General features: G+C 31.9%; 1 protein-coding gene across 1 annotated transcript; it reads right to left on the minus strand.

Annotated features, from left to right (window-relative positions):
* Positions 1-11,432: 11,432 nt before the first annotated feature.
* On the minus strand, positions 11,433-11,933 carry LOC124372160. Its single transcript, XM_046830527.1, has one exon. It carries the CDS (start codon positions 11,931-11,933, stop codon positions 11,433-11,435), a length of 501 nt encoding a protein of 166 aa, XP_046686483.1.
* Positions 11,934-12,486: the final 553 nt, after the last annotated feature.

Here is a 12,486-nt window from a genome sequence, read left to right on the forward strand (position 1 = left end):
AATTTTAAAGTTTTAGTAAATTATCACGTTCGTAGGCAAAATTCAAACATTGGAACCATTGAGCTCACCCCTGAACAATCAAATTCACTATTACTCTTTTTGGCAGCAACGTGGAAAGACATTATTTTATTGTAACGTGTAGAAATGGTGCTTGTAGGTTTTAATTACCTCAATTATTAAACTTATAAGTAAATTTTGCGAATCAAAAATGTATTAATACGACCTCAGTTATATATAACTCCATGTGTTTCGTCCATTCAGTACAAAGACTATCATTTAGTAAGCAACACAAGCTGTCATTAGGTCCGTGAAATGTTAAAATTTCTTTACTGGATGATTGTTTTTCTGCTTACCTCCTCGTATGTTATCTATAAAATAAAATAATATCCTACAGAGTAAAAACATTTGTTTTCAGAGTTTGCTTAAAGTATATTTATTCTCCAGTACAATTTGCCGTTTTCTCTTAAAAATTGGATTATGAAATACGTCTGTCAATTGTTTTCTTCAAAAAGCGTATTAAATTTCAGTGTTGCTAGTAGTTGCAATAATGTAAAAAGCATTTGTTTTATATGATACTCTACTAACTAATATCACAGAGAATAGGCTATATTATATACTTGTAGCTAAACTATACTTCTTTGATTATGTTCGTACGAGAGAAAATCTGGCTAAAATACATTCCTGGAAACAACTTTTCTTAACATTATAACAATACGTCATATCATATTTCCAAGTTAAAATAACCGTTTAATAATAACAATGCAAGTGTCTAACTTTAGTTTATAACATCAACTGTTGGAATAATTCTTTATTTCCGTGTTACACCCTGTCTTATTGGCAAAGGCGTTTAATATTTTATGAATAACTCTACACAATTAAGTGATGCATTGGCTATAAATGTTTAAAGGTATAAATATTCACCAATGGCGTAAACAAATTTCGATTACAATAACTGACAATATCTAAAAAAAGGGATAGCGCCTAATATTACTGGAAAATTTGGCTGCAAAGCTGTGATTATATATAATATCGCTAGGAGCTAACACCTCAGATCAATAATTACACTGCACTTTTTCCAGTCAAAATAAGTAAGTAAGAACGCCAATAAAGACCTTAAACACCCGTAATATTGATTATTTTATTTCTCTTTTGGGATCAGACGGCTATAACAGTCAGTACTCTTTTGGTACCACTTTCAGCTAATCCTCAACAGTTTAAATATATTTGCTTTATTTAGCAGTCAGGTAATTAAAAACTCACATTATGACGGTATAATATTTACAATAACGTAATAAACAGCAGACATTTCAAAGTCTCTTAATGAATAGTTGACGATAAATTTATAAATGAAACTTTAACTTTTTTTTAAATAAAGCAATATTTAGCGTAAATTGTTATTTAACATTTTGAGTTTAAAACATGTAATTATATTTCAATGGATATAAATATTTTCCTTAAAAGGTTCAACAGGGCCAAAGGTAAAACAACTTGTTTCAAATGATTATATGATATTATTATTTACGTATTCATGAAGTATGATTAGGAATAGTTCTTGAGGAATATTCATAAAAGTACACTGTATTATAGACTACTCGAATATGATATGTTACAACACCTATGTACGTTTTGTATATGTGGCTGTATAGTTAAATGTCATGGCACACGTGTCTGTGGGTTGCATTTTAAACCAAACATGTTATAGATACATTTATTGATATATTTGTAAATATAGAACTTACGACTATATAATTGCATGACGGGAATTTTGTTGCATTTCAGTTAGAGACGTGACCCAAGAAAAACGTGCCTGCACAAGTTAACGTTAAAATTAAATAATTAAACAGCAGAATCATACCCAACAGTGCAATATATAAAAATTATGTATATCCATAGAAACAACAAGATACAACCTTTTGTTCAGTAATTTTTCTATATCTCAGTTTATGATCAAACTTCCGGGAAACTCCTCCAGGATACATTATAGCCAGGACCAGGACCAGAAGTTACAGATGAGTTACTTATATTATTTTCTTAGAAATCACACTTTCTTCTCGATCTCTCACTAACAAAGCAGTTTACACATAGTAGTGTTTTAGTGACAGAACACCGGAACAGTGAAATGTAGTGACAACAGTAATACTTAGTAAACAACATTCAACATGAGATTTATGGTTTGAATCCTTTTAGTACTCAGTACTAAATGTGTACAGAAAGAATAAGTTTACATTCATTTTTTACATATTTTCCAAATGATATAATATCAGCTTATACATATCTGATAAAAAGTGGAATGATTACTAGGAAAATTATTAACTTATACATATATATATATATATATATATATATATATATATATATATATATATATATATATATATATATATATATATATATATATGAGAGATATCACTCAAGCATTTCATAGTAGTGCAATATTGAAAATACGAGTAATTTAAAATTCGTGAATGCTAGTTGGCTTAGGAATAAAACTCATAACTTAATTACATTCAATCGCTTACACTCAATAACAATATAGCGGTATTTTATGGATTTAAGAAGAAATGTGTTCTGTAATTGACGATTTAACCAATTAGTTACTGAAGCCAACCTTCATAGACATTTCGAATGAAATTAAATGTTGCCTTTTAGTTTCCTCTCGTAGTAAACACAATTGATGATTTTTTATCATATCTGGTGGTTATCAAAAATGCAGTTTCATGTTTTTAGTACACCTTTAGGTTAATTGTTTGGCTTTAAAGAATTCCTTCTTAAGATGTTTATAAAATGTAACTGAGAGTACCTATGTCCCAATTAAGAAAGAATAAAAGAGATAAAAACTATTATAATTAATAAATATTAATCGGAACTGTGCTCCTCTTTTAGTTGTTAATTATTATAAGAATCACGTAATGTCAGATTACTATGTAAAATGCTGCTACATTACTTAACAAACAGCATGTATTATTACGTCCCTCATTTAGAGGTTGACGCTAAACTTCTAGATGAAACGTAAAGAGACTCTTTGGGCATAAAAAGTTCCAAGAACCAAATGAAATCGCTACTAACGTCTTCATAGAAACGGAGCATTATTTTAAAGTCAATTGGGAGATTTATGTTTAAAATTAAGAACTTTTAATTTACGATAAAATAGATAGAATTTTTTTATTTTAAAAGCTTAACCGTGTTAAAATCAACAATTTAGTTTTTTTATTTGTCACTATTCCACCATTTACATAAATAAAAAGTAATAAATGTGATTATTTTTGTAAGCGTAACATCATTGTGTAAAATTTAATTGGGATAGTTGTGTATTCCTGAAAGTATGGAACTAATTTTTTTTTAATTTAAGGTAACTTCACTTATAAACAAAATCTCAACCCCGGTTTGTGTATATTTCATTGTATAATATTACAACTCGCACCAAGCTTCATAGTTGCTCGCTCCCAAATTCGGGAATAAAACAGATTTGTTGATTGGATAAATTCGAAATGGGGTTTCTAAATCTCATGTTAACAGTTGTATCCGCTCTCGAGAATCGTGCGCGTCGTAATTGTTCTCTAACGTTAAGTGATTTGATAGCAAAACTAGTAGACAAGGACAATGTAGTAATAACTAAAGTCCGAGGTTAGGTTTGGCAGGAAGTGAAAAGTAAACCGTAGTTGCTAATAACTTATTTATTGTTGATAAAACTGTTGTTTGCCCGTTAGTTTGTCAATGATTTTAAACGCAAGCATGACGTAAAATGTCTCGCCAAGTGAGTTTTGTTTGTGCAGGCCCCCCAGCCTATTGCCATGGTCAATCTGGTTTACTGAAGAATTTCGCTGTACACGATGTTCTTCACGTAGGCGACTTTATCAGATACCCTATCAGGATGGACAAGGACCACGATTTCTTCTGGTCGTCGAACCCTACTGAGCAGGAAGTACATCTGGCCGTGGGTAAAACAGGCAGTGCGAAGGTCGATTCCGACAAGATCGATTGTCTGACCTTGGCTCTTGTTACCGGTCATCAAGTATGCCAGCATCAGAGGAAACGTCGACAGAAAAGTAACCGTGAACTTTTAATGATCGCGAACCTAAACATTATTATAGATAGAAATTCCGATAGGTTTTGCGTCGTGCAGGAGTCTGACGGGAATAAACCAGGTGGTTATAGTTGTCACAATGACCTTAGTCCAATAAACAAGTCTGTCAGCGATGTTAATATTCCTCATGATGAAACACTCTGAACCGATCTTAAGTCGGAGCATGGGATCTGGAACAACCTTGCCTGTTGCATCGTTCAGCAGAGGAACTTTGACGCCAAGATGATGATCGTTCTCAGTGTCCACAGAGTCGGCGCTTCTCTCCTCCTGGTGAAGGCCGTCTACGGAGTCCCGGATGATGACGTTGATTTCCTTGACATTCAAATTCATGGGGAAATAGTATGTTTATCGTTCCAAAACCTGTACTGACACTGCGCTTATATTTGGTTGTTTTTAAGGTAATAAACAAGCTGGCATTTGCCAATTTTCTCCAGTAACTTAGGGGAACACACTCAACAGTGAAATGGGACGTTAGTTATTTTTCTCAATATATGTGATAGCTTTAAGATGTGAAAATACGTTACTAACTTACCATTTAGAGTCAGGAAATATTCTTTAGACCAAAGCAGGGATTTTATATCTACAAAAGGGGTAGAAACAATTAAAATGTTGACTTTATGTGTAGAATCCGAGACAATATACTCTCTTATCTTTAAAGGTAAGAGAGTATATATCTTAGATTCTTTACGACAAAAGCACATTTTGAGATTAGATTATTTACGACAAAAGAACATTTTTAGAATGTTGAGCTTTTTTATGATATCACATACGAAGAGAATTCATAGTTTTAAAAAGCGCCATACATAAATATAAGTTCCATAAGTAATATATACTTTAAACAATAGGTTAAGAAATCATTTAGCAGTTATAGTTTAATGAACACAGATTTTTAGGATACGACGGTGCATTAATATCCTGAAATTTCAAAATACTCTTAGAGTATATAAAGAAATGTTTTTTTTTATCAATTTAATATTGGATTGCCCTTTGTTATAATTCTGAGAGAAACTTTTTTTTGTTTAATCTTAAATCTCTCCTGATTAAAATCTCTATTACCTTATATTAGACTGTTGTTTCCTGCAGGCAGACATATATATATATAAACAACCATTCAAAAAAGAATCTTACGTTCTTCCCGTAGGCGAAAGAGAAATTGAGGCAGCCTACTGTGTGATCGGTATCAATATTTCACTTACTTACTTTATATGCACAAAAGATACATCATAACTATTTTTACAAGGTGCTGATAATAATCCAATACTAAATATACTGTAGTATTCCACCCAGTACACAATGCAAAGAATGATTACAATTAACATTCTGTCAACTGGAATATGTTAATTCAATACTTATTAGTAAAATTTCAGATATGCAAAACTAAAATATGTTTTTACATAACTAGTACATTAAAGTTAAATATGTCAAACAAGAAGAGCACCGTTGTAATCAAGAACCACCACAAGATCCACAACGAAAACAAGTAAATGTAGAAATATAAGTGGTCGTTTCGTCCTACTTTCTTGGACCTTCAACCTTTCATGTGGGATTTTGGGATTCAAACAAATAGGTTGGAGTTGTTGGTGAGTCACGAAAGTATAGGCTCGTTAATTGACTTGCCAATTAGAGAATGGCAAAGTGCGTAGGAGTAACTATTCAATCAATCCAATACTAATTATCACAAAAATGCAAAAATACTAATGTTTCAAGTATGACTAGAGACAGTTTTGCTTCTTAGAGAAAGGATAGAGAAAGGACCAGGTTACAGAAAACTTAGAGGCCCTCATTTGTTATTAATGCGGTGATTTTTGTTGTATGAAATGAGGTTCCTTTACGAGTTTAAGAATACGATCCTGAAAATTGCGGTCCAGTTTCCTTCGGAAAACTACATTAAAAGTTCATATACTCTGGAACATATGTTAGAAACACATATCAGTTAGAAAAACATTTACTTTATGATGCCTAGAGAGTAGTGGCCTTTTATAGGGACTGGAACTGCGGAGTCAGCGGAAACAATTTGTTGACGTTAGTAAGGTTATTTGGAGGAAGTGAGATGGATATCATTTTGATATTGTATAAATATGTATAAACCTTTAAACTTGTACAACTCTTTTGAAAAAATAATATATTAGTTATTATGATGTATTAAACGAGAAGTACGACGAGGGTAAGCGTAATGTCAATTTAGCCAAATTCAAAGACATTCTCGTACTGACCTACGTCGAAACTTCTAATAATTCTAAAATAGTCTCAAATATTTATAAATTATAATAATTAAACATAAACTTGTTATAGTTTTTTTATTTAAAACGATTACTATAAACTAATTGCAACTCATTGTGCATAAAACCTACTAAAATGCCAGATAGATTGCTGTAAGACACTTAAAAATGAATCTTATAAAGAAATATTTATACACAAGAGCAGTTGTAAAATTTTTATCGGCGAATCGGGGAAATATTGTTCTACACCAATTCTCCCAGTACGTTTTGGATACAGAGAAGATTGAAAATAGCACAAATCACAAATTAGTACCTTCTACACAAAACGTACTATTGAATTGTATTAAATATATTTATTTTGTATTTCTGTTAGCAATACCCATGTATTGATTCAGTGCTAGGAAGTAGGAAAACTAGGAAGTAAACTGCTTTGGGTAGAGACATAGTGAGTGAATAAACTATGAAATATAAAGAATTAATGTAGCTCACCCATGTAAGTCCTGGCCCAGCTTCTAGCCTTCACATTGTGTTCCTGGTGCTACTTCCTTGTCTAGCTGTGGGTAAAACGACATTCGAAAATACAGCCACATAAAACTTTTGAATAATTTAAAACCATTAAATTAGAAATGCTATGTGGTTTCCATGGATATAAAATAATATTTTATGTAAACTGTTGCCACGTCTCAACTGTTTCCTTATATTGGTGACGTCACGACTAATACTAACACTAAACTAAACTCTTCTTATCTGATTACATATATTTTATGGTCACAAACGATTATTGGAAATGACATTTTATACTATTGATAGGTATTCAAAAATAGGCTACTTTTACACATATAAAACAGTATAATAACAAATAAATTTATTATAATGCATCAGTAATCAAATTAATATATATATATATATATATATATATATATTTTTAATATATACTTTTTAATGATTTTTACATTATTTAATGTTTGACACTCAGTCACGCAAAACCTAATGGAAAGATTAGTACTAAATTAGATATTTGTAATGTTTAGAAACTTAAGCATACTTTTATTTTAAAATACTTATAAATATTATTTTAGATTTAATTTATAAATTGGTAGTATATTCATTTTCAGCTGATCGTGTTACAAAGCCCAATGTATTCTAGTATTTTGTATTTTCATGAATTAATATCAGTTGTTTAGCAAGATTAAAACAGTAATATAAAGTACGATATAGTTTTTTACATAGATGGTAGCAATGAGATATTAAACTAACTTCCATATTCAAGTATCTTATTATATTTATAAGTTTAGCTTACTACTTTATATTACATAACGTAATTTAGGTGAGTGTCCCAATAGGAAAAATTTCCGAAAATCCTGTACATCGATAGATCATTGTGCAAAATTAATAAATGCCTCGCAAATTCTGGAAAGTAATAATAATAATAATAATAATTCTTTATTTTGTCAAAAACACAGAATATACATTTTGCATATACATATTCATGCATAATAAAATACATACATACACTTACATAGTATAAATCAAAATAAATGTTCTTACTAACAATCTTCTTGTAACTACAATATGTTCATTTTAAGATGCAAAAACAGTCTCAATAAAAGATAATATAACTTAAAAAAAACTGTATTTAAGACAAGACAAAATAGGAACCCCATAGGTAAAAACCAGTATTGGGATCTCTATCACTTAACTAAAGCAAAACAAATCGGCTAGCAGCGACACGCAACTCGTATTAGGAAAAAAATTTATTTTACTCAAAAAATAATCTCTGTTTAATAACTCTGTGCTTTAAATTACACAACTAAATTTATCCCTTCAAAAAAGTAACTGTACAACAATAACAAAATAAACTATTATTACAGAGGGAATAAAAAAAGATAATAATAATAAAATCTACACAACAAGTCTACACTAATTTAAATTGTGACATTTAACCAGTTGTCTATATTTTGTTGCTCAAACAACCAAATTTTTAGATTTTTCAAGAACTCATTTAGTTTTGTAAATTGGTTTATTTTCGGAGTTATTAAATTAAACAAACGCGGTGCCACACTAGTATAAAACTTTTGATGTACTGTTAAATGAGACTTTGGCACAAACACTACTTGATATTTTCTTAAATTATAGGTCGTTTGGCGAGCCACGGAAAATGAGGTGCTTCTAATGTAAAAGATTTGTAGTACTTTAAAAATGTATAAATGACGCAGTGGAAGAATCTTTAGGTTTGAGAAAATTGGCCATGTATGTTCAAATTTTTCTCTACGCACGATTAGTCTCATGAACCTTTTTTGAAAAATTATAATGGGATACAAAGTTGAGCAGTAGGTCCCTCCCCAGCATGTAATGCCATAAGAAAAGCCTAGAGCCAACGAGAGCATGGTAAACCCCAACCAACACTTCAACACTCCTACACATCTGCTGAAGTAAATACATGCTCCTTAGACTAAGATACAACTCTTTTTTCAATTTTTTTTATATGTTCTTTCCAGGTTAAACTGCTATCAATAACCAAACCCAAGTATTTTATACTTTTAACTTGTTCTAATTGTAAGCAATTACAATCATTACAACGTAAATGAAAACATCTGAAATCATGAAATTTCAATGGTATGTTAAAAGTTAAAACATTTTTCAGACTAAATATTATAAATTTGGTTTTTTCACTAAGAATCATGAAATTTTCATCAAACCACACCCTTAAATAATATAAATCTCCTGACATATCACTATGCAAAGCCTCAAGGTCAAAGCTATCATAAATAAAAGCAGCATCATCCGCAAAAGCAACGAGTCTGCCCTTAAAGCGTCCATCGCACAACTCATTAATGTACATTAAAAAAATGATAGGCCCCAGGACTGAGCCCTGAGGCACTCCAAAATCAAAAGAACCTGCATCACTTAGGGTATTGCCAATTCGAACCCTTTGCTCCCTCTCAGAAAGATAGCTGGAAAAACCAGTCATGTGATAATCCCCTAATACCCGCTATCCACAGCTTCTCCAACAATATTTTATGATTAATGGTATCGAAAGCTTTTGTTATGTCAACGAATAATGCAGAAACTTTTTTATTATTGTTAATTGAGCTATAAACAGCCTCCATAAAATGAAGTAAGGCATCCTCAGTAGACATGCCTTCTCGGAAACCAAACGGGTTGTTACTGAAAAAGTTATGTTTATTTAAAAAGTCAACTAAACGCCTTTTGACTATCTTCTCAAGTACTTTAGCAAATACTGACAGCAGGGATATTGGGCGGAAACAATTGGGCTGTGTAAAATCCCCCTTTTTAAAAATTGGTGTCACAATTGCGTTTTTTTTAAGCAAAGTGGAACTCCCCAGTTGACAAACTAAAATTATACAGGTATTCTAGAACATTTACAATATTAGGTGCTATACATTTAAGAACTGTAGAGCCTATCATATCAAAACCTGGTGCTTTATTGTTCTTCAAGCTCGCAATTATTTGTAGGATCTCTACAGTAGATGTTGGACACATAAAAAATGATTCTAAGGTAATCCTTTGAATGAATGTGTTGTTATAATCAGTGACTAGATCAAGATAATCATTATTTACTTGTGTTTGTAATTTATGTGTAACACTTAAAAATGATGATTAAATTCATTAGCTATTTGAAAACTATCAGTGACCATAGATACCATTCACTCAAAAAATTTCATTTATATCCCTTCTATTTTGTCGCTCTCCAATCAAACTATTCACTACTTTCCATTGAGATTTCATATCATTTGAGGTATTGTTTAAACTGAGATCTATAGTAAAATTCTTTTGCAGCTCTTAAGTCTAAGTTTAGTCGGTTTCTAAAATTAATATAATAACTTCTTAATTTATCATTATTCGGATGGTTCATTAGCAATCTGTAGATTTTTTTCCTCTTTTGTAACCTTATCAGTAATCCGTCAGTAGCCCAAGGTTTTAGTTTAGATATTTTTTTATTTAATATCCTTTGGGACTTTTAAGCTTCTAATTTTGATTCTAAAATATTTAAGAAAAATTGAAACGCATCTGACACATTATTCTTAGTAAAAACATCAGCCCAATCCACTGTACTGAGTTCCACCACAAGCCTATCCATGTTTATTTTACTGTAGCATTCTGCAACCTTTCTTGAAACAGACTTGATAAAATTAATAGAAAAAACAACTGTTTGAGTGATCCGTGATGTCATAGTGAAAAACTTTAGCTTTATATTCAAAATTAATGGAGCTATTATTCAAGAACCGTACAAAAACATGGTCCAAACAAGTAGCCGAATTTCCACTTATGCGAGTAGGCTCATTAATTAAACTAATCATACCCTTGCTAGCTAAAAGGTTTAAATAATTATCAATATCTACGGTCTGACACAAAATGTTTGCAATTAATATCCCCAGCATAAACAATATTACGACCATTCAAGTATGTTAAAATAGTATCTAAATCATTAATAAATTCAAATTGTGATTTACTATGAAAGCGATAGACAGCTAGTACGGTGAATCCTTCCCGGTCATTGACCCTGACGTCCAGCTGTAGAATGTCAGCTGACTGAACAGCTATCTCTCTCACTCCACTGCACTGATAACAGTCTCGAAAAAAAATTACTGTACCCCCTGCCCTGTACTCCTCATTACACTTTGCAAAAGCGTTGTAACCTTCTATTTTGTATAGATTTAATTCAACTTTACTAATCCACGTTTCTGTTAAAATAATCATATCAGGGAATAGGCTAGCTGACTCCAGGTCGCTTAAAAAGATATTAAAGTTTTGCCTCATACTTCTAATGTTTTGATTAACTATGGTAAACATGCTATTATCGGTATATAAAAATTTTAAAATAAACAAAAAAACCTTAAGCCACTTGTTTTGGAGCCTCAGTATATTAAAAAAACAAGCTTTTTAAACAGGAATAAAAATATAAAGGCCTTACCCACTACACAGTAAGCAGAATATATAGGCCCACTTTTGTTAATTAATACAGAAAACAAAACATTCAAACAGTATTCATCCCTCATATAATCCAGAATAAACCTAAAACCTACATCTTTACCAGACTTATATAAGATAATACATGTGAAAAAAATAAGTTAACTTACAATACAACAGAGAAAACAAAACTAAGCTCACAGTTTGGCTAGATCTGCTTGAGAAGTTATCACTTTCACAGGAGCTTTTTCGGCCTTTCTCATAAGGATCTTGCCTCCCCGTATCCATAAGTATGTGTATTGTTTTTCTCCTTTCACAACTCTAGCTGCATTCAGAAGTCGGCGCCTTCCGGGACATAGGCTTTCATTTATGTAGATAGGCTGAGCAGGGCTTGCTGTTAGGCCTATGTGGTGAGTAGAAAAATTCCTCTTCACAAGTCTTCGTTGCAGCAGAGATTCAGCGTCTATACGTCGAGTCATCTTAACTATTATTCCGGGAGGTTTGTCAGTTCCATCCCTACTTCGTAACCTGTGGCAAGCACTAACCATAGAATTTTCAATGGTTAGATCTAATGCCTTCCCCACCGACTTGATTACTTCCAACACTTGTTCGACTTTTTCAACTGGCACAACACCATGTATTTCGATAGTGTCCCTTCTCGAATATTGTTCACTGTCCTCTATACAGCTTTCGAGCATAGACACTCTGTTCTTTAGTTCTCTATTTTTCAGCAGTTAGTTTGTTTACGAGCTCTAGCAAAGCCGCCATTTCTTCATTCTGTTTACTGACTAAACTTTTAGTTTCCTTTATTTCCTCAAAGGCAGTGTTGATTGACTTACCTAGGTTAGTTTTAAATCCCCTTTAAGTCCTTTCTGAGGTCAGTCACAAGACTGTAGATATCGTCATACGTTATTGACGATCCGGATCTAGACTCAATAGCCATACTCTTACGACGCTCCTTCGAGCAGGGAGAGCACCGCCAGATAGATTGGTTATCTTCATAATATTTAATGTCTTCAGGAGTCATATCAACACACTTGCCATGAAAAGGCTTTTTACATTCAACACAGTCCACTTTAACAGAGTTCTTGCCAGTCTTAGATATGGGCTTCAAACACTTAGCACAATTTGCCATGATGTAGGCAAATATTAGACTTAGGCTAGCAGAAATTGAAAATAAACAAGCAACAATAGATAAATAGGTCACATATAAAGTATACTTCACAACCGAAATAACGAGTTTTGAGCTCA

The sequence above is a fragment of the Homalodisca vitripennis genome, unplaced genomic scaffold, assembly GCF_021130785.1.
Source record: "Homalodisca vitripennis isolate AUS2020 unplaced genomic scaffold, UT_GWSS_2.1 ScUCBcl_2662;HRSCAF=7647, whole genome shotgun sequence".
NCBI lineage: Eukaryota > Metazoa > Arthropoda > Insecta > Hemiptera > Cicadellidae > Homalodisca > Homalodisca vitripennis.

Bases quoted from the DNA above. Each gene is read 5' to 3' on its own strand.
- LOC124372160 (XM_046830527.1), bottom strand. From the start codon at position 11,933: ATGCTCGAAAGCTGTATAGAGGACAGTGAACAATATTCGAGAAGGGAC.